Source organism: Sprattus sprattus, assembly GCF_963457725.1.
Source record: "Sprattus sprattus genome assembly, chromosome: 18".
NCBI lineage: Eukaryota > Metazoa > Chordata > Actinopteri > Clupeiformes > Clupeidae > Sprattus > Sprattus sprattus.
The window spans coordinates 16619572-16642033 of record NC_137916.1 but is presented as its reverse complement, the minus strand read 5'-3'; the positions used below and the strand labels follow the sequence as shown (position 1 = coordinate 16642033).

The following is a 22462-nucleotide window of genomic DNA, read 5'->3' as shown; positions in this document are numbered from 1 at the left end:
GCCTTGTATATTTTGGAGAAAATCCACAGCAAAGCTGCAAGGTGTAGAAACATTTAGAACGAACCATATAGCCTTATAGGCGGTCATGTTGCCATGACAATGTCGCACCCCCAGATATTTCACGTCTCAGTTAATTTGGCTTCCCTATTCAATTTATAGTGTGTGAATAATTTGACAGCGGTGCGTTCTCTTGCCACACGTCTCGCTACTGCCGGTTCCATCCGGCCCAAGATTAAGATTTCACTTCCGGTGAGGAGGGGTTGTGAGCTGAGAGGAAGCTGCTGTTTCGAGGCCTGCGAAAGCTAATCGAACCTAGCGAATAGCTCACTGCGGAGGCATCAACCCACAGCACCCAGAAACACTGACAGATTTTTCGAAGTACTGCTATCTATTTGCAGGAGAATAGCTGCGAGTGTATGGCGTTTCTAAGTTAGACTGTGTTCTGCTGCATCCGGGCTGCGCAGCAGAGGGTCTTGTTGTCACCCCTACTCAGCCCCGTGTTGCAACAGTATCAACAAGCGACTGTCTCAGCGCAACACGATAAAGCGGTGGTACCGTACCTTGTATCGGTAAGCTGTTGTTACAGAAGGTCTCGATCGTGATGCGGAATTTTGGTGTTTGTAGACGCTGAAAGGGCCCTACGCCTCGGGCACAGCATGAGACAGTGCCCCAGCTCTCTGTCTATTCAATAGCCGCAGACACGCAGCAGCGACCGGGCGCTGAACTTCACTGAACCCGGTTATGGTGAGTACCAAAACTGACAAACCTAGATAATATAAAATAGGCTTGTTTGCTAATATACTGACTGCTGCATCGGGTATGGAAATGTTTGTGATTGTCTTGTGTGCAGGCCATTTTGTGGCCCGCCGCGCCCCTGTTTGTTATACGGCCAATTTCAAAGATGATAACGGGCAATGTTTAATTGCTGATACAATGCTTTTGTAGAAGCCCTTGGATATGGACCCCGGTCTAAATAACATAATATCGCCATGATTACTGACATGTGTGTTCTGTCACATAACGGAGCGGGCTTCTCCTGTAGAAATCAAGTTACTGTACATAACGTTTCTCAGAGTTGAAACGAGCATAGGTGCAGGAAATGTAATCGATGGTGATTCCGTGTAATCACGTCACGAACCCTGAAGAATGTGCGCTGTTGAGCAATTCACGACGTGTCGTGACTCATTTGAAGAATTTCAGTCTCACACCAGGACAGGACAGTTCAGATGTACATCAGTGTGAACGTGCATGATCTCGCAGACTTGAGCTGCAAACTACCAAACTGTGTTCCTCATTTTAACAATACCTTGCGATTCACTTTAATTAGCCATGATTGGTACCCAAATAATTTGATGACTTCCCCTCCCTCCCTCCCTCCCTTTCTCTCTCTCTCTCTCTCTTTCTCTCTATCCTTCCCACAGGAAACTGAGGAGACCTCGCTACGTGCTCTTGAGAGCTTAATGACAGAGTTTTTCCACAGCTGCACTACAAATGAACGAAAAAGAGAGATAGGTAAAGTCATACCTTAACTCTTTTAGATGGCATAGAAGGCAGCAACCATCGTTCCTACTTCACTTATGGTTGAGTGTTGTTATAAAGCATTATAGAATTAGGTAAAATTGCCATTTTGCAAGTGTTTCAAGCCATTGCCAATCCCTAGAATGTGTAGCACTTTTATATCAAGCATAAGGAAATCACTGGAAAATAATGAATAGCATTACAAAAAAATAAACGATTGAGTGGCATTTTGTGGACTGTTTTTGGTTCTCCAAATTGTATAGGAGTAGGTTAATCTCAAACCAAGACAATGTGTTTTGTATAGATCCTCCCACTTTACTAAAGAGATTAAGAAAATGTAATCGCTCCCTTTCAAGCACAGACAGTCCCACCCCCTCCCCTTGTACCCCTGGTCTTGTCTGGATATTTGACTGTTACACTTGTAATCCCATCCAGTGTCTGAATGACTGATATTTATGCAGATATTTATGAGAATGACAGGCACACACACACACACACACACACACACACACACACACTTGTATACACACATTGCCTCTTTAGTATCACACTGCATTGTTTAGTCTCTGAACCTGCTCTCATTCTTGTTTTTTTGCAGAGGAGTTGCTTAATACCTTCGCATCACAGACAGGCTCATGGAGGCACTGTCTGTACTTTCTGTCCAACAGCAGGAATGAATATGTCATGATGTACAGCCTTACTGTGTTTGAGGTTGGTATATTCTCTCACATGGCCTCTATACATTTACCTCCACACACGGCCCTCACTACCATCATGCATGTTTCACTTGTAGGTTTCCTGTGTTGAATTTGAAGAGGCCCAAGATTATAATAACACACAATCTACTGGTAATTGGTTTCACTGATGAAACAGATGCTCATACATTGATTGCACTTCACATTGACATTGATCATACTTGTGGGCTGGAACTGTGCACAATAAACCAACGTACAGAGTGTCTGGCAGTTCTGCAGATACTGACTCTTTGTCAGATTGTGGGACTCTGTCTGGCAGCTTGTGTCTCCGGCAGCTGATAATAGATATGTAAATGAATTTATTTAAACAGGAGAACCTAACTGAGAACCAAGCTTTCCAAGAGTACAGTGTCTAGTCCTGATCTGAAGACAAAACATAATAGACATAGGGTTAAAAAATATATTGGGTTAGGTGTTTTTTTTTACCCATATGTAATAATCAGATTTACCTTTGGATGTCGTTTCTGTACATGCTGTCTCGCTTTTCTGAATATGTTGAGTTTTGGTACAGAAGCCTGATCTTTAATAGACATTTACAAATGTATAGTTCCCGAGAACGATAATATGCACACGCATATTTATGCCGATTGGCTGGTCATGTTTTGAGTGCACTCTCAATGGGTCTCCTACAGAACCTGGTGAACAAGATGTGGGTTGGAGTGGCCAGTGAAGAGAAGGCTGAGCTTCGGAGTTGTCTTCCCAAGTTGCTACTCTCCCAGCATGGAGTTCTGCCGTTCTTCATCAGAAATAAATTGTGTAAAGTCATTGTGGACATTGGCCGGCAAGACTGGCCCATGTTCTACCATGACTTCTTCAGCAACACTTTACAGGTATGTACGATAAGCTTTTAGTCAACATGTGACATGATATTGGTCTTACAGCTATTTTTGTTTATGAAATATCTCAGTATTTAAAGTGGAATGCTGCAAGTTTACCATAACATATCAAATATATGTATTTTAATTAACACTTAATGAGCCAATAGGTTTTAGGTAGCCTGAATGTTAGTGTTTGTCAACTAAGCACACCAACTGAAAGTCATGTCTTGCAAAAGTGCCTGCTTTTGTTGATATGTTTGTGGATGTCATCATTTTAGCCAAGCAAAGACCACAGAGTCTTTTTTTTTATGTAGTGAGGTTAAGTCGGCGTCAGACCAGATGTGTGCTGCTCAGGGCCTTAGGCCTCAGCATTCAAGGTTTTTATTTGTACTGTATAGTTGTATTTACCAAAATAGTTTTTACATAAGATGCATTTAGAAAACCTCTCAGCTTCTCTCGGTTTCTTCGTCTCCTCGTTGCGTCTTCCTGGTGTTACAGCAGAAGGGTACAGCAGACTAATCCTGAAGTCACTGTAACTAGTGGAGCGTGATCAAAGTGCACTGCCTTGGAAATGGCAAATATTTCCCACATAGAGTACTGGTCAGAGTGTCAGATCAGTTTAGTTTCAGTGTTGTGATAGGTGGCTTAGAAACTCATAGTATTATTTTCTTATTTCCAAATGGCAGACAACACTAAAGACTTGAATTTGAAAAGCAGAAGTAAGGAGCGCTTATGGCTTGTAGAGGCAGGGTATTTCAGTGTTCATATTTCAGTGTTGACCTTTAAAACCAGTTACAAGCTCAAGGCAGTTCTGTCTGAAGTACTAGCAAGACATCCTACCCTATTACTCTGCCAGTGTTGGAGAGCGCTGAATTATACCACAGTTTTTCCCTAATGCTAATGTGCAGGTCTGTTGATTTTGTTGTGAGCTGCTACATCTGCATTATTCTGTATTCTATTCTTAGTCTATGGCAGTCATCCCGCCTCAGTGTTTTCATCCTAATCTGACATACAGGCTTATGTATTCAAAATCCCCTGGAGGGCTTGATTAGAGCGTCACATTCATTTTCTTTGGCGGTGTCAGGTATACTACTACACATTGATAAGGGTGCATACCTTGTTGAAACTCGACCAGGAAATTACTCGTGTACAGATTCTTGGCTCTGAGAAATGCATGGGCGTACTTTATTGGGTAACACTCAACACACCTTTTGAAAAGTAAATTCACATTGCAGACATTAAATGCATGCAGGTTTAAAGGGCGGCTCAGAGGAGCTGAGGGGAGAAATGGTTAAAATTGTGTTTGTGATGTTACTCTTGATGTCTGTTTTGCCATGTCATCAACTGACCAGATGACCATTCGAGGCTCTGATGTTTATTCAGTAGTTTGCTTCATTTATAACCTGTGATTGTCTGATAAATCATTTGAACTGTGCACAAAGCATGACTTCCCTGTAATGGCATTGGTGAAATGTATTCACACTCACTTTGCGTGTGTGTTTTTGTGATCGGTAGCTGGTGCAAACGCCTTCCATGGCTCCCTTGGGTCTGGTGTTACTGAAGATGACATCTGAAGAGCTGGTGTGCCCTCGAGAGGATCTGAATGTCGCCAGGAAAGACGAACTCCGCAAACTCCTGCTGGAGCAGGTCCCCACCGTACTCAACCTGTTGACTGGTGAGGCAAAACACACACAGAGACACACACACAGATACAGACTGTTAGGTCGAAATTCACTCGAGTTACGGAGCTGCATATAAGTATATTTATTAAACAAATAACAAAAACAATTGCAATCGGGCTCACTCCCAGCACAAGGCTGAAAGTGAAGCAATGACAAACACACTGCACAAGGTTTATATAGACAGAGGGATAGGGATAACCACGTTTGAGGCACGGATGCAAGTTTTGCGCAAGGTCGGAAGAAGCACAGTTCGACCCTTCTTATCACCTCTGGTCTAAACATGCTCTTGTACATATGCAAACTAACTGGCACCTAATAATCTAAGTTACACACACAGAAAAGCCATGTTCCTGCTTTCATAAGCACATGATTCATCAAAGGAATATATTAATACAAGGCACTTGATTCATATATTATAAGTCATTCATGGAAATTATGTCAGACACACAGACACACAGACACACAGACACACAGACACACAGACACACAGACACACAGACACACAGACACACAGACACACAGACACACAGACACACAGACACACAGACACACAGACACACAGACACACAGACACACAGACACACAGACACACAGACACCTCTCACGTGTTGTTCCGGTGTAGCGGATAATGATGAGTGAAACTTTCCGCAGGTATCCTTGAGACGGTCTGGGAGAAGCACAGTGGCTCTGCAACCACGCCCCCTCCTTCCCCCACATCCGGTGAAAGTAGTGAGTTGTGACTGAAAAACAGTGTTTTTGTAAAAACTGGTAAATGGTCTCTTGCACACTGTGAATGGACATGAGTAGTTACCATGCCAGGAACATGGAAAAGTTTGAATGATTCCAATGTTTTTTTGTGGATATGTTAATGATGGAGCATTTTGACTCGGGAACAGCATAAATACATGAGTGGCTTTGAATGTGGGCTCATGTAGGGACACATACCCAGCTACTGTGATTAGACCTAAGTCTTTCTCTTCTGGTGTGCAGCTTTGATCTTGGGCTCAGAGAGCGGTGCCCTGTGCTCCCTGGCTCTGGAATGCCTTGCTCATCTCTTCAGCTGGATCCCCCTCTCCTCCTCCATTACCCCTGCCCTCCTCGCCTCCATCTTCCACTTCGCCCGCTTCGGCTGCCAGCTGCCTGCCAAGATTAAGTCGGCACCCACTTCCAATGGGGACCACTCCACCAACCCGCTCCCAGCCAATGGTGGAACAGGGCTGCCGCGAGCGGTGCAGCCGGTCGGCCAGTTGGAGAGGGCACGATTGGGGGTCCTAGCGATGAGCTGCATCAACGAGCTCATGTGCAAAAACTGTGTTCCTCTGGACTTTGAGGAGTTCCTTCTGCGGATATCCCACCAAACCTTTTACCTGCTGCAAAAACTCACACAAACCAACTCGCATAGCAACAGCAACACCCACACGCACACAGTTAAAAGCCGGCTTCAAGAACTGGACGAGAGGTATGGCTCCAAGATTTGACCTCTCCTTTGCTGGCTCAGCAAATGCAGGCACAAACACACAAACACACAAACACACAAACACACAAACACACAAACACACACACACACCTAATGCAACTGTCCCTTGTTTCACACTCATTCTTGCTTTCTTTTTTTCAGCTATTTGGAGAAGTTCACAGACTTCCTGCGGTTGTTTGTTAGTGTTCATCTGAGACGGATTGAGTCCAATGCTCAGTTCCCCCTGGTCGAGTTTTTATCCCTTCTTTTCAAGTACACTTTTAATCAGGTAGCCAACTATACCTTGTCGCACCAAAAAGCCCTAAATTGCATCACATGCTTTTGCACTTGGCCCTTGCTTTACTGCCCACTGTTTTTCAGCCAACCCATGAAGGCTATCTGTCTTGTCTGGACATCTGGAGTATCTTCCTGGATTACATGACCACCAAAATCAGGAGTCGTCTGGCTGACAGTGACAGTGTTTTAAACAGGTAAAGTGTGCGTGTTTCAAGTAAATCACTAACAAACTAATTTCATTTTGGTGTAGAAGATGAAGTGGAATATGTGTCCTCCTACGCCTTGTTGCCTTTACTATACAACTTGCCAGAGGTAAGCTAACCATGACTGACTGAGTTCAGATGGTTGGTAAATCAACCTGCCCAACCCTGTAGGTAGGTCAAGAAAGAAAGACCTGTGTGTTTGAGACTTCCGAGGCTTAATAATCCAAGCTGCTGCTAAAAGAAATCCACTTGCAGCATCTTTGCTCACTTATATGACTGCCGCCATTGTTGTTTCTGCATTTTACACGTCTGCATTTCCTCTTTGTCATGACTTAACCTGCTCCTCAAAGTTCACTGATCTCAGTTGAGGGATGCCAGACTACAGCAAGCAGGGCAAACAAAACATGCAGTATTCTCTTTATATGTTTCATGTGTACCCCCTAAAATATCTCGGCTAAAAATCTCTATTTGAATATACTGACTTTGAGAGCGGGAAAGAGAAAAACATAGCTAATATATCCCTGTGTGAAAACAGGAAGTCAGTGAAAGCCACTTCATAGACTAGAGACGACATTGGTTCATGTGCATATTTCTCTTTCAGTTTCATTCCTGGCATCCATACTGTAATCGCAGAGATGAATCAAAGATTAGGCAATTTCAAGCCGTGTATTTTATTTGCCATCAATCAAACTCGCCCTGATTCTGTTTCTGTATATTCTGTTCTGTTGTCTGGTGTTGTTGTTGTTTAGGTACAAAGATGCTCTGGTGCTGCTGCTCCGGGAGGTGTTGAACAGAATTCAGTTCAGATCGAACCAGAGCCAACTGGAGGAGCTTGATGACGAGACTCTGGATGATGATGTAAGTAGCATCATCAGGAATAGAACTAGTTTTCATTCGATGGAGAGCCCAAAGCGATAGACTTGAAGTTGCTTTTCATTGAGATGGCACTCACTTTGATCCTCTTTGTGCTTTGATCTGCGGCTTTGTTGTTTTTTTAACTGAATGCCGGGCGCCATAGAAACAGACTGAGTGGCAACGGTACTTGCGTCAGAGTTTGGAGGTGGTCGCCAAGGTGATGGAGCTACTTCCCTCTCAGACTTTCTCCACTCTGGTGAGCTCTCATTCTCAGCACATCACACGTGTGTTTTGTGTCTCAGTGTATGCTTTAGTCGATGTCTTTACATTTAATTGAAGTTCCGCTGTGTTTCTGTTTTGTCTGACATTTAGACAATTACATGAATATTCTAGTTGACATGAGGTAACATAAGGAAACACTTCTTGTCTAGTATTTGTGTCTGTATTGTTCAAAATCCTGCCTTCACGTCTCCCAAGAACACAATGATGGCATTGTTGTGATGCTATCATGTACTTCTGTGATGACCCTAATACATAACTTTTAATTTGTTGTCACTGTTTGACTGGCATGTAAATTAATACATTTGTATTTGTTATCTCTAACTGTGTTTTGTGGACAGTTCCCAGTGCTTCAAGAAGATCTAGATATCTACCTGGGTCTGCAGCAGTTCATTGTGACATCGGGATCAAGTGAGCTACAACCCTTACAGTGTCATTTTACTGTTCTATTTTTTTAGCTGTGTATTTGTGTGGCCGATGAGAATGTGTGAATGTGTTTGTGTGTGTGAGATCACTGATTTGCATCTGTACTGTTGATTGGTGTTGATATGTTTTTACTGTGTATGGTTAATTTTCTATGTACACTTTATCGTTATTGAATATGCCCTTTCTGCATCTATGTTTGTGTCATTTGCATGTGTGGTCAGCAATGCCTGTTGGTGTGTATATAATGTGTGTGTGTTTTGCTTGCAGGTCGGCGGTTGAACATCACGGCGGAGGCAGACTGCAGGAAGCTACACTGTGCACTGCGGGACCTCAGCTCTCTGCTGCAAGCCGTCGGACGCCTCGCCGAGTTCTTCACCGGAGATGTTTTTACTGGGCGCTTCTCTGATGCCCTAGCCATTGTACAGAGGTGGGTGATCTACGCCGTAGGTCCAGAGCGATTATTTCTTGTCATGTGACATGTTGTGTCAACACCACTCCTTAGTACATGAAAGATTTCCAGTGATGCTTTACAAAGTGTAATCAAAAATGCTATGGTAATGAGAAATTAAAAAAAAATCTTGTTTTTATGTTGTCCAATGAGAATTTGAGTGTTGACGTCTGTCCTCATAGGCTGGTGGAGGTCACATGTTATGGGTCTCAGATCAGCTTGTATGATGTGGAGACGGCGGTTCCCTCTGTTTTAAAACCAGACCTCATAGATGTGTAAGTAACTCATATGAGCTCTCGCACTCACACAAGTCACCAGGTATTCACATACCTTCTTGTTCCTGTGCCTACATGCATAAACACTCAAACCACCATGACCACCCACACTGAATCTTGTGTGTGTGTGTTTGCTTCCTTATAGCCATGCCGAGTCCTTGGCAGCTTTGCAGGCCTACTCCCATTGGCTGGCTCAGTTCTGCAGTGAGGTGCAGCGACAGCAGGACCAAACGAGATTTATCAACCTGATCACATCCAGTATGGCCGCCACCACGCCCCTTATCAGTGCCAAGGTAATGCCCTATCAATTGATACACTCACTATTATTACCACTTCAATAATCTGACTTCTAGATTTATCCTGCTTGTCCCATAGGGGGTGCTGTAGAGTAGATAATAGATTTTCTTTCATTAAGTAATTTATTTGAGTACGTTTCAAAGTGTCTGGAGTTGCCCATCAACTTCCTCATATTTTTAGGTGCCAGAGAAGCTTTTGCTATCGGCATGCCATCTCCTTGTCTCCATGGCAACCACGGTACGGCCGGTGTTCTTGGTGTCGTTGCCAGCAGTGCAGAACGTCTTCAACCTGATCACTGAGAACCACAACCACCAGCTGACCCATGAGGTAGGCCTGTGTGTGCATCTGTCACACTCTAATATGGCAAATGCATGCTTGATATTATTTTAATAGTTAGTTATATGGATGTAAATATAGCATTCTCTATTTGAAGTTGTTATGAGTACATGCAGAATGAATATTTAATATCAAAAATCACTATTTAATTAACCATTACACAAATGAATGGAATTGATTTTGTCAAGGGCAATAGATTCTAAGCAATTATGGAAGGTTGCTTCTGTTAACAGTTCTTTAAAAAGAGCTGGTTTTGTAGTGATGGGAGACATATATTTAATATACATACATCTGTTTGTCTGTGTTCTTTGCCCAGGCCCACGTGCTGGTGTGCAGAGCGCTCTCCAACATGCTGCTGCTGCCATGGCCGTGCCTGCCAGAGTCGGAGCAGCAGTGGCCAAGCCGCTCGTCTAATCATGCCCGCCTGGTCAGCACACTCACACAGCAGTACCGCCTCCTGCCCCGCCCGCCTGCCTACCAACACAACAGTAAGCCCAGCAGCGGAGAACACTCTCCCACAGCCACACACTGCCCTCTCTACGCTTCTGTCTAATGCTTGCCTACACACACACAGTTTTGCATATTTATATATGGGGCACTTACGTAGATGGCTGAATCCTATCCTCTCTTTTTCTGTCACCCCAAACTCTTGTGAGTGTTACAATCTTTGTTCCTCTATTTCCCCTCTCTCACAGACAAAGCAGTCATGCAGCAGACCCTGTCAGTATTAAGAGACCTAGTCGAAAGTATTTCTGGGGAGTCCACAAAGTCACGGCAGATCTGCTACCAGAGTCTGCAGGAATCCGTGCAGGTCTCCCTGGCGCTGTTTCCCCAGTACATCCAGCAACCAGGTCAGAAGAACGTCCACACCCTTTCAACACAGCTGCTCATCTGTCAATCATTTTAGCGTCGACCTGAGAGATAAAGAATTTCTCTTCTGTTTGGTGGGATTACAACATCTTTTTTTCTGTCAAGTAGCCGCAGCCATTGTCAGCAGGATAGCCTGATCCTAGTTTTTTTTTTTTTTAAGATTTATATTTGGGCTTTTTGTGCCTTTATTTGGATAGGACAGTGAAGTTATAACAGGAAGGGAGGCGGAGAAGAGGTGGGGAGAGGATTGGGAAATGACATCAGGCCAGACTTGAACCTGTGTCCCCTCGGGCCATGTAGCCCATAAGTGAGGGGCTTTTTCGGCTTGCGCCACCGTGCCCCCCCAGTTCAGGGTTTTTAAGCACGTTTGGAAATGGAGACTCATAGAGGTTCATAGGTGCATTGGTGGATGGGCCAAAGTAAAGGAGTGGGGAAATAAGCACTACAGGCTTATGGGTCAAAGATGTTTGTTTTGCCACATCAGCAGCCTGCATGCATATTGATCGTGTCCTACTGTTCCATATCCAGTCTAAAACTAGAGATGTTCAGTAACATCCGTTTTGGTCCTCACCTAATCTACTAATCTCATACAGTCTAGAGATGCTGCTGTACGCTCAGTTTATATTTATTTGAACAGTCATACTGATTTGTGTCTCCTTCTCCCTCTGTCCCCTAAGACATCACGGATGAGATGCTGAGTTTCTTCCTAACGCTCTTCCAGGCGCTGCGTGTGCAGATGGGGGTGGCCTTTACGGAGCAGATCATACAGACCTTCCTCAGCATGTTCACAAGGTTATACACACACTCTCTCACATGCAAAGTTTTATTTAAATTCTAATTAGATCAGCAAACTAATTGACCACTTGGTGTATGACATGAAATGATGGAGACCTCCACTACTCCAGTGTCTCTATGGTTACTTCATGAAAGAATGATTGTCTTTTGATTGAGTTGTGGGGTGTGAAGCACAATGTAAGTACTTGCAGTACAGAATCACACTCGTAGATAATACTGACACAAATGTCAGTGTTGCATTAAATTGGTTGGAACGTGACTGGCATCTGAAAGGGGTCACATGTCACTGCAAGGGAAATAATGTGATTGGGCTGGCTTTGACACGGGAGCTGTGCCTTGATTTGGTTTGTTTTGTCATGTGACTCAGGGACCAGCTGGCCATCAGCATCCTGCAGGAAGGAAGTGCTGGGTCAAAAGTCGTCCAGAAGTTTCTCAAGATTTTACAGGTATAAACCACATATATCTGAATTTACGGCTTTAAATCACACATACCTGATTTTACAGTTATAAACCACACATACCTAATTTTACAGTTATAAACCACACATACCTGATTTTCGCAAGCCATTAACATTATATAATCTCATAACCTCAATGTAGTTAATTATGTAGTTATGTAGCATGTCTCCTGTACATGAAGTTTATTATTATGTTTCCCTACAGGTTGTGGTTCAAGAGCCTGGACAGACGTTCAAACCACTGCTGCCCAGCATTCTCAGCCTCTGCATGGAGCAGGTCTATCCTATTGTGGCAGAGGTGAGACCTATCCCCACAGTAAACACAAAACAAACAAAACAACAAACAACACACAAGCTGTTCACATCAAACAAACAGTGTGTGTGTGTGTGTGTGTGTGTGTGTGTGTGTTTGTGTGTGTGTGTAGGCAGGAATGTGTGTTTATGTTGGTTGGGGGTGTTAGTCCACAATGTCATTGTTTTTTATGCATTTTGTACCCTGTACATTTAATTGAAATTAAATGGTGTGTGTGTTTTTTTTTTGCAGCGCTCCTGCCCAGATGTGAAGGCAGAGATGTTTGAGCTGCTGTTCCAGATTCTCCATCAGAACTGGAGGTTCTTCTTCAAGAGCTCCGTCCTGAGCAGTGTGCAGCGTGGCGGAGCCGGCGAGCAGATGGAGAACGAGGCCCAGTTCACCGCTGCCATGCAGGTACACCACATGCTGCTGCTCCATCCAACTCAGTAACATGTTTTAAACACATTTGTCATTCGGCTAATTGTTTTGCTTTGGAAGTTGCATACCAAAGTACTAATTGCTTTGGAAGTTGCATACCAAAGTACTAATTGCTATGTCTGAACTCCATATAGTACATCCTGCTAATTTGCAATCAACCCTACATGTGTGTGTGTTTGTAATAATGATAAATTTACTTTCAAGAGATGAGTCCTGATATCTTCTGATCGATTCGATCGTCTCCATGCCAACAGTGCTGTTTAAAGATTGTTTTCAGTAGTTTGCTGGATTTACTTATATGTTTAATTTGCTTTGTGTTCGGGTAGGCTTTGGGTCAATCCTTCCTGCAGCCAGATATCCATATCTTTAAGCAGAATCTGAGTTATCTGGAGATTCTCAACACCAAGCACAAACTATACCACAAGGTCAGTGTTGGTCATCAGAAACACACAGAAAATGTGTCTTACTGTTGAATCATGAGCATGTTTTAATGGCCTAAACTAAAACTCAAAAATGTTTTGTGTGTCTGTGTGTCTGTGCGTGTGTGCGTGCCGACTTTACAGAAGCTGTTCCAGAGCTCCATGCTGTTCCATTTCATCAACGTGCTGCTGCAGGTACTCCTGCACAAGAGCCACGACCTACTGCAGGACGACATCACCGTGGCCGTCTACAACATGGCTGCCGTCAACTTCCACAATTTCTACTCCTCCTTCCTGCCTGAGTTCCTGAACGGTTGCCAAGGCCTTGACCCCCACCAGCGTGCCACCCTTGCCCGCAACTTCACTCCTGAGAGGGTAAGAGATTATGACTAACAGTGATATGGCCGGTACTTGATTGGTAATGGGAACGTGTGTGTGTGTGTGTGTGTGTGTGTGTGTGTGTGTGTGTGTGTGTGTGTGTGTGTGTGTGTGTGTGTGTGTGTGTGTGTGTGTGTGTGTGTGTGTGTGTGTGTGTGTGTGTGTGTGTGTGTTGGATGGAGAAAAAATAAATGTTAGTGTTGGTGTGGTTTATGGAGCTTGAGGGCCTTGTGTGGTCTGTTACTAAGATAGTGATGTGTAAAGTCCTCTGTACTTTTCTACTAATCAACTGTTTGTGCTTGCAGGATTTGCCATCATTCACACAAAGTGTCTACCGGCTGGTGAATGACCTGCGTTATTACAGACTGTGTAATGGAAGCCTGCCACCTGGAACGCTGAAGCTATAGCAACACGCCCCCACCCACGCCACTGAAACTATAGCAACAGCTTGCATAGACTCCGCCTTAAATGTGGCCAAGCCCCGCCCACAGCCCAGCCCCTCTTAGTGAGCTCAGCACAGAGGAAGACCAAGACGAGGAGCTGTCTGGGGAGGGTGTGTCCAAAGAGGGCATGTCTGGACTGTTCTTATTTGTGAGCCACACCCCTTTTGCTGCAGGGGATTATTTGATATAGATTTTATTTGTCTCTTGTTTTTCACATGTTGCCAATGATCATGTGGCCAAAGCCCAATGACTCTTTGCTGCCGCAAGCTGGACTGGTGTGTTGCTGTGAGACGCGGACTGATATGGTTCTAGTTGCGGTTCCAGTCCTCTACTGTGTGATGTGTGGACTGACGCAGGCTCCATGAGGTGTTTGGGGGCTGAGCCATGTTTTTTAATTTTAAGATATCATTTCACTTCATCTCCATGGAGACGGACTCACATGCTTACATATCATTCCATTCCTGACACGTCAGGAGAAATAGGCCCAAATAAAGTTTTTTTTTCTAAACGTTGCAAGATTCTTGTGTGTTCACTATGTATGTGTGTACCGATATGTAGGATCTTAGAAGGCATAATGTTAAAGTATATATTTAGTTTATCTTTTAACCTGTTAATATGGCCGAAGTAGCACAGACTATTTTATAATATCTGTAATATTTTGTAGATAAAGTATAATGTAAGTAATTACTCATACTTCCTAAAAGTCTGTGCTATTAAGTCTTATCAGAACCAGGGATGCAAGCAAGGTGTTTACTGAAGAAATCTGACACAAAGATAAAGTCCCCTGAAATACAGCACAACACTGTTCTGAAATGACACAACCAACCAAGATGTACTTCTTGCTAACATCCACTAGGCTGGACCACAGGGGTCTCCCCCCTGGCTTGACTGTGGAGCACACAGAAAAATGGCATTGAAAGGTTCCTGTCTCAATCAGTTGTATGTGTATAGTCTGTTGAATTTGTTGTGATATAAGCTGAACACGCTGTCGTTGCAAAGTGTGAAAATACTAGGTAGGGGTTTGAAGACAATTGGAGGGACATGCATACAAACAGAAAAGGGAAATTTACTGTCAATTTAGTAATTACTATCTACTGTTCTACTATCTACTACTTACCCACTCAACCTATCAATCACTAACATATTACCACACAGACTGACCTGGGACTATCTGTCTTCCCACTGTGAGTGACAAACTGATTGGCTGAATAGCCTGACCAGGCAGTTGAATGACCTGGTGTGTTTGTACGTGTGTATTTGTTTTACTGTGGAAAGACCACTTGTGGTAACTGGATTTTGAGGGAGTGGACTATATAAGTTGTTTTCCTGTTATTTTCCTTAATTTGATTAAGTTCGTTTTTTGTCTTGTGCCTTGTATTTGTAACCGAAGAGACTTATGTTGATCACAATCTTTTAATTACACATACATACGGGACAGATTGGATTCTTGAGGTTAAATAGCACGGGCTTGTTACGCCCCTACAGAAATGTGTGCACGCGACTTAAGTTTGTCAAACTAACAGGAAACTGCCCGCAGGAGTGAAGGCGAAATCCAAGTTCCAGCAAAACATTTAGCTGCTCATAGAGCGTTCATATAACTTTTTTTTTATGTTCACATTTTAAATATTTTCTAAATGGCGCTTTTCCCCAGATGTCTGCTTCGTGGGATAGCTTTCCAAGTGAAGAACATGAATGGACAGCGAGTGATCCCCAAAATCATACATGAATATGCGCGCTACATCAGCAATACCTCAGGTAATAAATGCACGTGCTCATGTTTTTTTCTCTCGCTCTTTAAAATAATGTTTTAATGCACATGTCGACGTTGTATCTTTCAGTATGAAGCTGTTTATTCATTTAGTCATAAATAGATACAAAAAAAGATAACAACAACCTTTTGCCAGAATCGCGGATTGCAATTAGGTCTTGAAGGAACATGTTCTTTTGCACAATAAAGTTTATTTTCAATCCCAGAATGTCTACAAAACAAATATTGCTAATCTAACCAGACAGCATAGCAGCATATAGGGTATGCAGATTTAGATGGAATCACAGACTTTATCCAGCAACAGTTTGAGACTTCGGGGAATATGCATCTTTAAAATGTAAAAACTTTAGTGCGCTTACAAGATAATACACTGTGCGAACAAGAACATATGTTTGTACCCACGAGACCGCTTTCGTGGAGTGCGAATAGAACGATAAATTGTGTTTACAAGATAATTCATTCGCACTGGATAAAATAACTCTGATGCCAGTGAAACAAATATTTCAGCTGTCACAAGTACTCCATTCGGCGTCCATTCATTAACACCGGTCACGACCTGGCTACACTTTTGTAGTTCGTTCGGTTATCCTCAACCGTGGGTTGTCTATAGTGACTCCACATAAAATGAGTGGTCTTCTGTTTTTATGTTTTGCGAGCACGCACATGTGTCTGTGTTGACACGTTGCTTTAAAATATTGTGTATTTATTTGTGTATAAAGTATTCTCAGTTTATATTGGTAGAATATATTGATATACAGTATATATTCATATATATTTTCTATATACCTATATAATACAGTCCTTAAACCATGCTCAGGATACTACTGTGGCTGGGTATTCATTCCTGGAGTTAATGGTTGAACTGGTGTCTTTTTGGTGTGTGGGAATCCCTTAAGTTAATTGTGTAATAGAAAGCGTGGGGAGCACATGCATGCCAGGCCCTTTGAAATTACATCAGTAGATTAGTGTTACTCCAGAGTACATTCAAGTGATGTGTCTGTGGTAGTTCAATGGTAAAGTGTTCTACAGTGTGTATGACAGTGGTTTGTGTGTGTATTGTGTGATTTTTCTAGTCAATGGGGGTATAAGAGAGCGGACCCTTATAGCAGTCAAACCTGATGGAGTCCAGAGACGTCTCGTCGGTCAGATCATCCAGCGCTTTGAGATGCGTGGATTCCAACTTGTTGGTCTTAAAATGCTGCAGGTGAGATATAAGCCTGCAGACGACTCAGTATGGCGAACATGTCCTGCCATATTCTCTCCAACCTCTCTCGTACTCCCTTTGTCTCAGGTGTCTGAAGAGCTGTTGTTGCAACACTATACGTCTCTGTGCAAGAAGCCCTTCTATCCCAGTCTGCTGCAGTATATGACTTCTGGCCCTGTGGTTGCCATGGTGAGAGATCCTCCTTTGTTTGTCTTAGCCAATGGCAAGCACTGTAAAAAGACATACTGAATTTAAGTGTTGAGCTCAGATGGCCTACTGAGATGTTTTCATGAATGTTGTGATGAGATATTAGCCCTCAGCACATCATTCATGTTTTACCCTTGGGTGTTTGTATACATGTGTCAAATCTGCTGTGTCAAATTTTCAATCTTATCTTGTAGGAGGCACAGTAGTACATCAGGAAAATCTGACTTGTAATTATGTTCTCAAATGTAAACAAGGGCAACAGCAACCACAAAATACAAAAACAATTGCTTATCGGAGCAAATGTGCTGATTGGTAAATTCAGATGGTTTAAAGGAAGTCCAAGGGAAGGTTTCTGCTCGCTGTAACAGAAATCTACCTGATCTGATAAACCCTGGGTCCCTTCCAGACACCACAGGGAAAGCAGAGATCTGATTTCTGTGACCAAATTTAAAAGCATCACTGGCAGTGAGAAGGGCAGTCATTCAGGGTTTAACAGCAGAAACTATGTGGCAAGAATCTTGCTTCTGTCAGATAATTGCCTTTTTCCTATCATGATTATATTTTGTCCACAAAAGTCAATGGGGAATGCTATTACAATTCACGGTATCAGTTCATCAGTTGGTTTGTCAAGCTCAGTATCTCTGTCTACAGTAGACTGTAAGCCACTGTAGGGTCCCCCGATAGCAACAAAACAAACTGCAGATTTCAAAACTAACAGTTTGACAATGAGTCCAGGATGGCCAGACTGCTTTAGCTCAATTTTTGCTGGCCCTCGCTCAAGTAGAAATTAACCTAGTGAATTTTCTACCAGGCCAGTCCAAAGAGTGAGCTCTGATGAACTATGTAGGTGAAAGTTAAATAGCACTTTTCAGTTGACAATGGGGTTGCTGTTGAATAAAGTCAACAACAGATCGGTTTTATCAGATGATTTGTGGATAAGGAAGGCTGAGTTGCACAGGCCTGGCTTGAGTGATGTTCTGGTGTTGGTATCTCCCTAATGTGTTTGGTGGGACTGAATAACTATCTGGCTCTACTCAGCCAGTTAAAATATATCAAATTCAGATATTCACAAGCTTCATAACCTTGTTTAATCACTTTTAAAATCATTTTTTGATCAAATCAAGGCATATTAATGACCACCAACCCTGTCTAGTAGTTTCCAAACAACAGTCAACACATAAAAATATGAAGGATAGTAGCGTTTTTCGAAATTAGTTAACTCATACATTGTATTGATCGCCTTTAATTTATAACAAAATGCTCAATTCAGACTCTGTTTATGTGGAGCCTGCTGTATAATTAAACTGTTCTCTTTTAAGACAGATGATGGCAACAACTTCAATCTAATTAGTCTAATGTCAACAAAACAATGACACCGTAATTAGTCTAATGTCAACAATACAATGACACTCTAATTAGTATGCTTGATCAAAATGCTGTGTGAAGTGCCATTGGGGAAAAAAACAAACTCAGTCCACAATTTTCTCTCTCGGGACAAATGGTTTCTAATGGTTAGGTCTCTTAAATGTTTTTTTTTGCAAAGGTCATCTCCAAATCTTACTTTAACATTCTTACATTTCCCAATCAGAACCACACCACACAAGTTGTCCACAAGGTGCACAAACCTGCCAACACTTTCACATACCGTAAATAACTTCCAGCGCAATAAAAACAGTTTGGCATGTGCTTGCTTGAATGGGCATTTGGATGTTTGAGTGTGTCATTTTTGTATGTGTATGTGTGTGTGTTTAGGTTTGGGAGGGGCATAATGTGGTGAGGTCATCCCGAATGTTAGTTGGAGACACAAACCCTGCTGAGGCTCCTCCTGGAACGATTCGAGGAGACTTCAGCATTCATATCAGCAGGTACATAAACACACACTCACTCACACACACATACACACGCAAAACTGATTCAGACCAAGACTGTGGTTTGTATCTTTGTTTGTTTGCTTCAGGAACGTGATCCACGCGTCTGACTCGGTTGAGGGGGCCCAGAAGGAGATCGCGCTATGGTTCCAAAGCTCAGAACTGGTTGAATGGGAGTGCTGCGACCACGGCAACCTCTCTTAGTTGGGAACGAAAAAGTGGTGGACAAAAAGAGAGAGAACAGGCACACCGGAACTTCCACACAGTGGGCGAGTCTTGCCTCAATCACAGCTCTCTGGCATCCCACTGATGAGTGCACAAATAATCTCAACAAACATGGCAGAGCCTCGCCAGGAGAGGATGGCAAAATGGAAGGACATCCATGATGATAAGAGGAAACTAACATTTAGGGTGACAAGAAGGTTTGTGGATGATCATATGAAACCCGAAGATTACCATTAGGAATCTAATGGTATTTCAAAACTGTATGTAAAACGTACTTCTCTAATAACCGTAAAATAAGCAGGAAAATGCCCTTAAAAAAAGCCAAGGGCTTGTGTAATCAGAGCTTTTGTACCATAATACGCGAGATATAAGCTTTGTTAATACAATAATATTGGAGAGTATAATGGGTTTAATGTTACAAAATAAATGTACCAGTGTTACAAGACAATGAATGAATATACAAATGTATCCAGTGCTGGAGAAACTACATTTGTATTAAAGAAATTATGGCAGACTATAACTAGTTGTCTGAAAGTAAATTATTTGCTATTTATAACCAATTTAGGAAAATCAACATTCAAGTTGCACTTTTTTTGTTTACAAATATGAAATTGTGTGAACAGCAATAATACAATAAAGCATTAATTTTTGGAGATGTCCTTTTATAGGCAAGACAACATTTTATTTTAACATTTGCATACCTGGGAATATTGATCTTAACATTCAGTGTCATTTATGTAAGATTATTTATTGAATACATGAATAAACTAAAGTCCTTCCTTGTCAATGTTTAAAAAAATCTAAGCAAAAGATGAAACGGCAATACCAGTACTGTGAAGAGTTGAAAGTACACTGACACACAAAGATGAGGAAATTAAAAGAATGATTGTGATACCACCTAGTGGCCAAGAGAGACATTACTGTTGCACTAGCACCACCAAACCATATTTTGAAAATAAGTCATGTAGCCTAATAGCCAAGAGTACAGCACAGTATATAAGTAGGCTACCATTGATCTATGAGGATCAACCAGACAGATAAAAATGATCCCAGTGAAAATTATACGCTTGAATAAATGTCAGCTGTTAAGAGCTGTTTAATAAACATAGAATTATAACAAGTGATTAACCCAGAGGTCTCAAACTCTGGCCCGCATGCCTATTCCGGCCCCCAAAGTTCCATTGATTAAAAAAAAAAAAAAAACGTCCCATTGATTTAAATGGGCCCACATAGAATACAGTGCCCTCCACAATTATTGGCACCCTTAGTGAATGTGACCAAAACAGGCTATGAAAAAATATATCTTTGCTGTTTATCATCTTGGTCTTTCCCTCAAAATATTCACAAAAATCTTACCTTTTCATCGAGGTAAAGTTCTTAAAAGAATGTATTTTTTTGACATTACATAAAATATTTTTCTCCAAAACATGGGTGCCACAATTATTGGCACCCCTAGAAAATCCTATAATTAAAATCTAACTGAAGTATATTACCAGTCATGTTTTATATTTTTGAGTTCACCTGTTTGATTAGGAACTCTTAAGTGGTCAACCATGGCTTCCTTCTTCACAGAGGTATAAATATGAGGTGACTCAGGCCAAATACCCTTAGTCATTCATCAAGATGGGAAAGACAAAAGAACTCAGTGTCAAAGTGCGACAAAAAGTTGTTGAGCTGCTGAAATCCGGATTTAGGGAAATAAGAAAATATCTAAACAGTTGGAAATACCCACTTCCACAATCAGGGCAATAGTTAAGAAGTTAAAAGCGACAGGAGATGTAAGGAATCAGCCTGGAAGAGGACCTATCTGTAAATTGACCCCACGCACCTTGAGGAGGATGGTTCAACTGGTAAAAGAATCTCCAAGGATCACAGCTGGATAATTGCAGAGGTTAGTTAAGTCCTGGGGTCAGAAAGTCTCCAGAACTACCACCAGACTGCACCTTCATCACCACAAGTTGTTTTTGAGGGTTATCAGAAAAAAGCCTCTGCTGTCAATCAACAACAAACTAAAGTGCCTACAGTTTGCCAAATGTAAGTCAGACTTCTATATTAGAGTTATATGGTCAGATGAGACCAAAATAAGGCTTCTTGGCAACAAACATCAAAGGTGGGTTTGGCGTAGACAGAAAGATAGCCATACAGAAGAGCACCCCATACCCACTTTGAAGTATGGTGGCGGATCTCTGATGTTGTGGGTCTGTTTTTCTTCTGAAGGCCCTGGACATCTTGTTAGGATACATGGTATCATGGACTCCATCAAATACCAGCAGATATTAAAAAAAACCTAACAGCCCCCCTCTAGGAAGCTTAAAATGGGCCGTGGTCGGACCTCCCAGCAGGACAATGATCCGAAGCACACCTCAAAATCAACACAAAAATGGTTCACCGACAGCAGAATAAAGGTTTTGCCATGGCCATCACAGTCCCCAGACCTAAACCCCATAGAAAATCTGTGGGAAGAGCTGAAGCCGAATCTGCAAATGTGTTGACCTCAGAATCTGCAGAGATACTGTATGGAGGAATGGTCTCAGGTCTGTCCTATGTGTTCACCAACCTCATCACGCATAGGAGAAGACTTGGAGCTGTTATCTTGGCAAAGGGAGGCTGCTCAAAACATTAAATTAAGGGGTGCCAATAATCGTGGCACACCTGTTTAGGAGAATAGTATTTATTTAATGAAAAAAAAAATGTTTTCTTTCAGTAATTTAATTTCAATGAAAGGTAAGATTTTTGTGAATATTTTGAGTGAAAGACCAAGAGGATAAACAGCAAACAAATATTTTTTCATAGCCTGTTTTGGTCACATTCACTAAGGGTGCCAATAATTGCGGAGGGCACTGTATTTCCAGGGTTCAGAGAATATGACCCCATGATTTATGTATGATTTTATCAATTAAATGGTACAAAAGTCTGGTAATATTAAATATTATATGTGAGCCATGTAACCATAATTGCTCCTCATCTGCTTTAAGTTCCTGGGGGTTATGCTCTCAGAGGACCTGAAATGGGTAATGAACAGAACTGCCACAGTTAAGAAAGCACAACAGCGGCTCTACTTCTTGCAAATATTGAAGAAAAACAACCTGTCTCCCGAGCTGCTTAAGACTTTTTACCACTGCTGCATTGAAAGTGTGATCACATACTGTATCACTGCATGGTACGTCAACTGCACAGACAAGGACAGGAAATCCCTCAGTCGAGTCATAAGGTCTGCTGAGAGAATAGTTGGACTTCCACTGCCTCCCCTGGACGACATCTTAAGGACGCGCTGCCTCCGTCGAGCATGTGGCATTTTAAAGGATGAGACTCACCACGCAAACCATCTCTTCACCCTGCTACCCTCTGGCAGGCGCTACCGGGCCACTACAGCCCGCACCTCCAGACTGCAGAACAGTTTCATCCCCAGGGCCATCACAGAACTTAATAATCCCACTACCCTCCTACCCTCC

General features: G+C 42.4%; 2 protein-coding genes across 3 annotated transcripts; both read left to right on the top strand.

Annotated features, from left to right (window-relative positions):
- The first annotated feature begins 275 nt into the window (after positions 1-275).
- xpo6 (exportin 6) lies at positions 276-14250 on the top strand. 2 transcript variants are annotated; one of them, XM_080856024.1, is made up of 25 exons: positions 276-744; positions 1422-1512; positions 2117-2229; positions 2906-3103; positions 4607-4766; positions 5425-5502; positions 5764-6232; positions 6392-6518; positions 6611-6720; positions 7479-7587; positions 7754-7840; positions 8205-8274; positions 8557-8716; positions 8920-9012; positions 9158-9305; positions 9490-9636; positions 9962-10133; positions 10341-10496; positions 11193-11307; positions 11678-11756; positions 11974-12066; positions 12313-12474; positions 12825-12923; positions 13062-13292; positions 13601-14250. In XM_080856024.1, exons 1-25 carry the CDS (start codon positions 742-744, stop codon positions 13700-13702), a joined length of 3372 nt encoding a protein of 1123 aa, XP_080712150.1. In that variant the 5' UTR covers positions 276-741; the 3' UTR covers positions 13703-14250. The 2 variants fall into 2 exon arrangements, with proteins under 2 accessions (XP_080712150.1, XP_080712149.1); XM_080856023.1 differs by having other exon boundaries at positions 7748-7840.
- Positions 14251-15372: 1122 nt separating this feature from the next.
- nme4 (NME/NM23 nucleoside diphosphate kinase 4) lies at positions 15373-18989 on the top strand (the record flags this gene model as incomplete). The annotated part of the gene is made up of 5 exons (XM_080856185.1): positions 15373-15493; positions 16580-16710; positions 16798-16899; positions 18670-18782; positions 18875-18989. The coding sequence occupies 5 exons, from the start codon at positions 15373-15375 to the stop codon at positions 18987-18989; spliced, it is 582 nt and encodes a 193-aa protein (XP_080712311.1).
- Positions 18990-22462: the final 3473 nt, after the last annotated feature.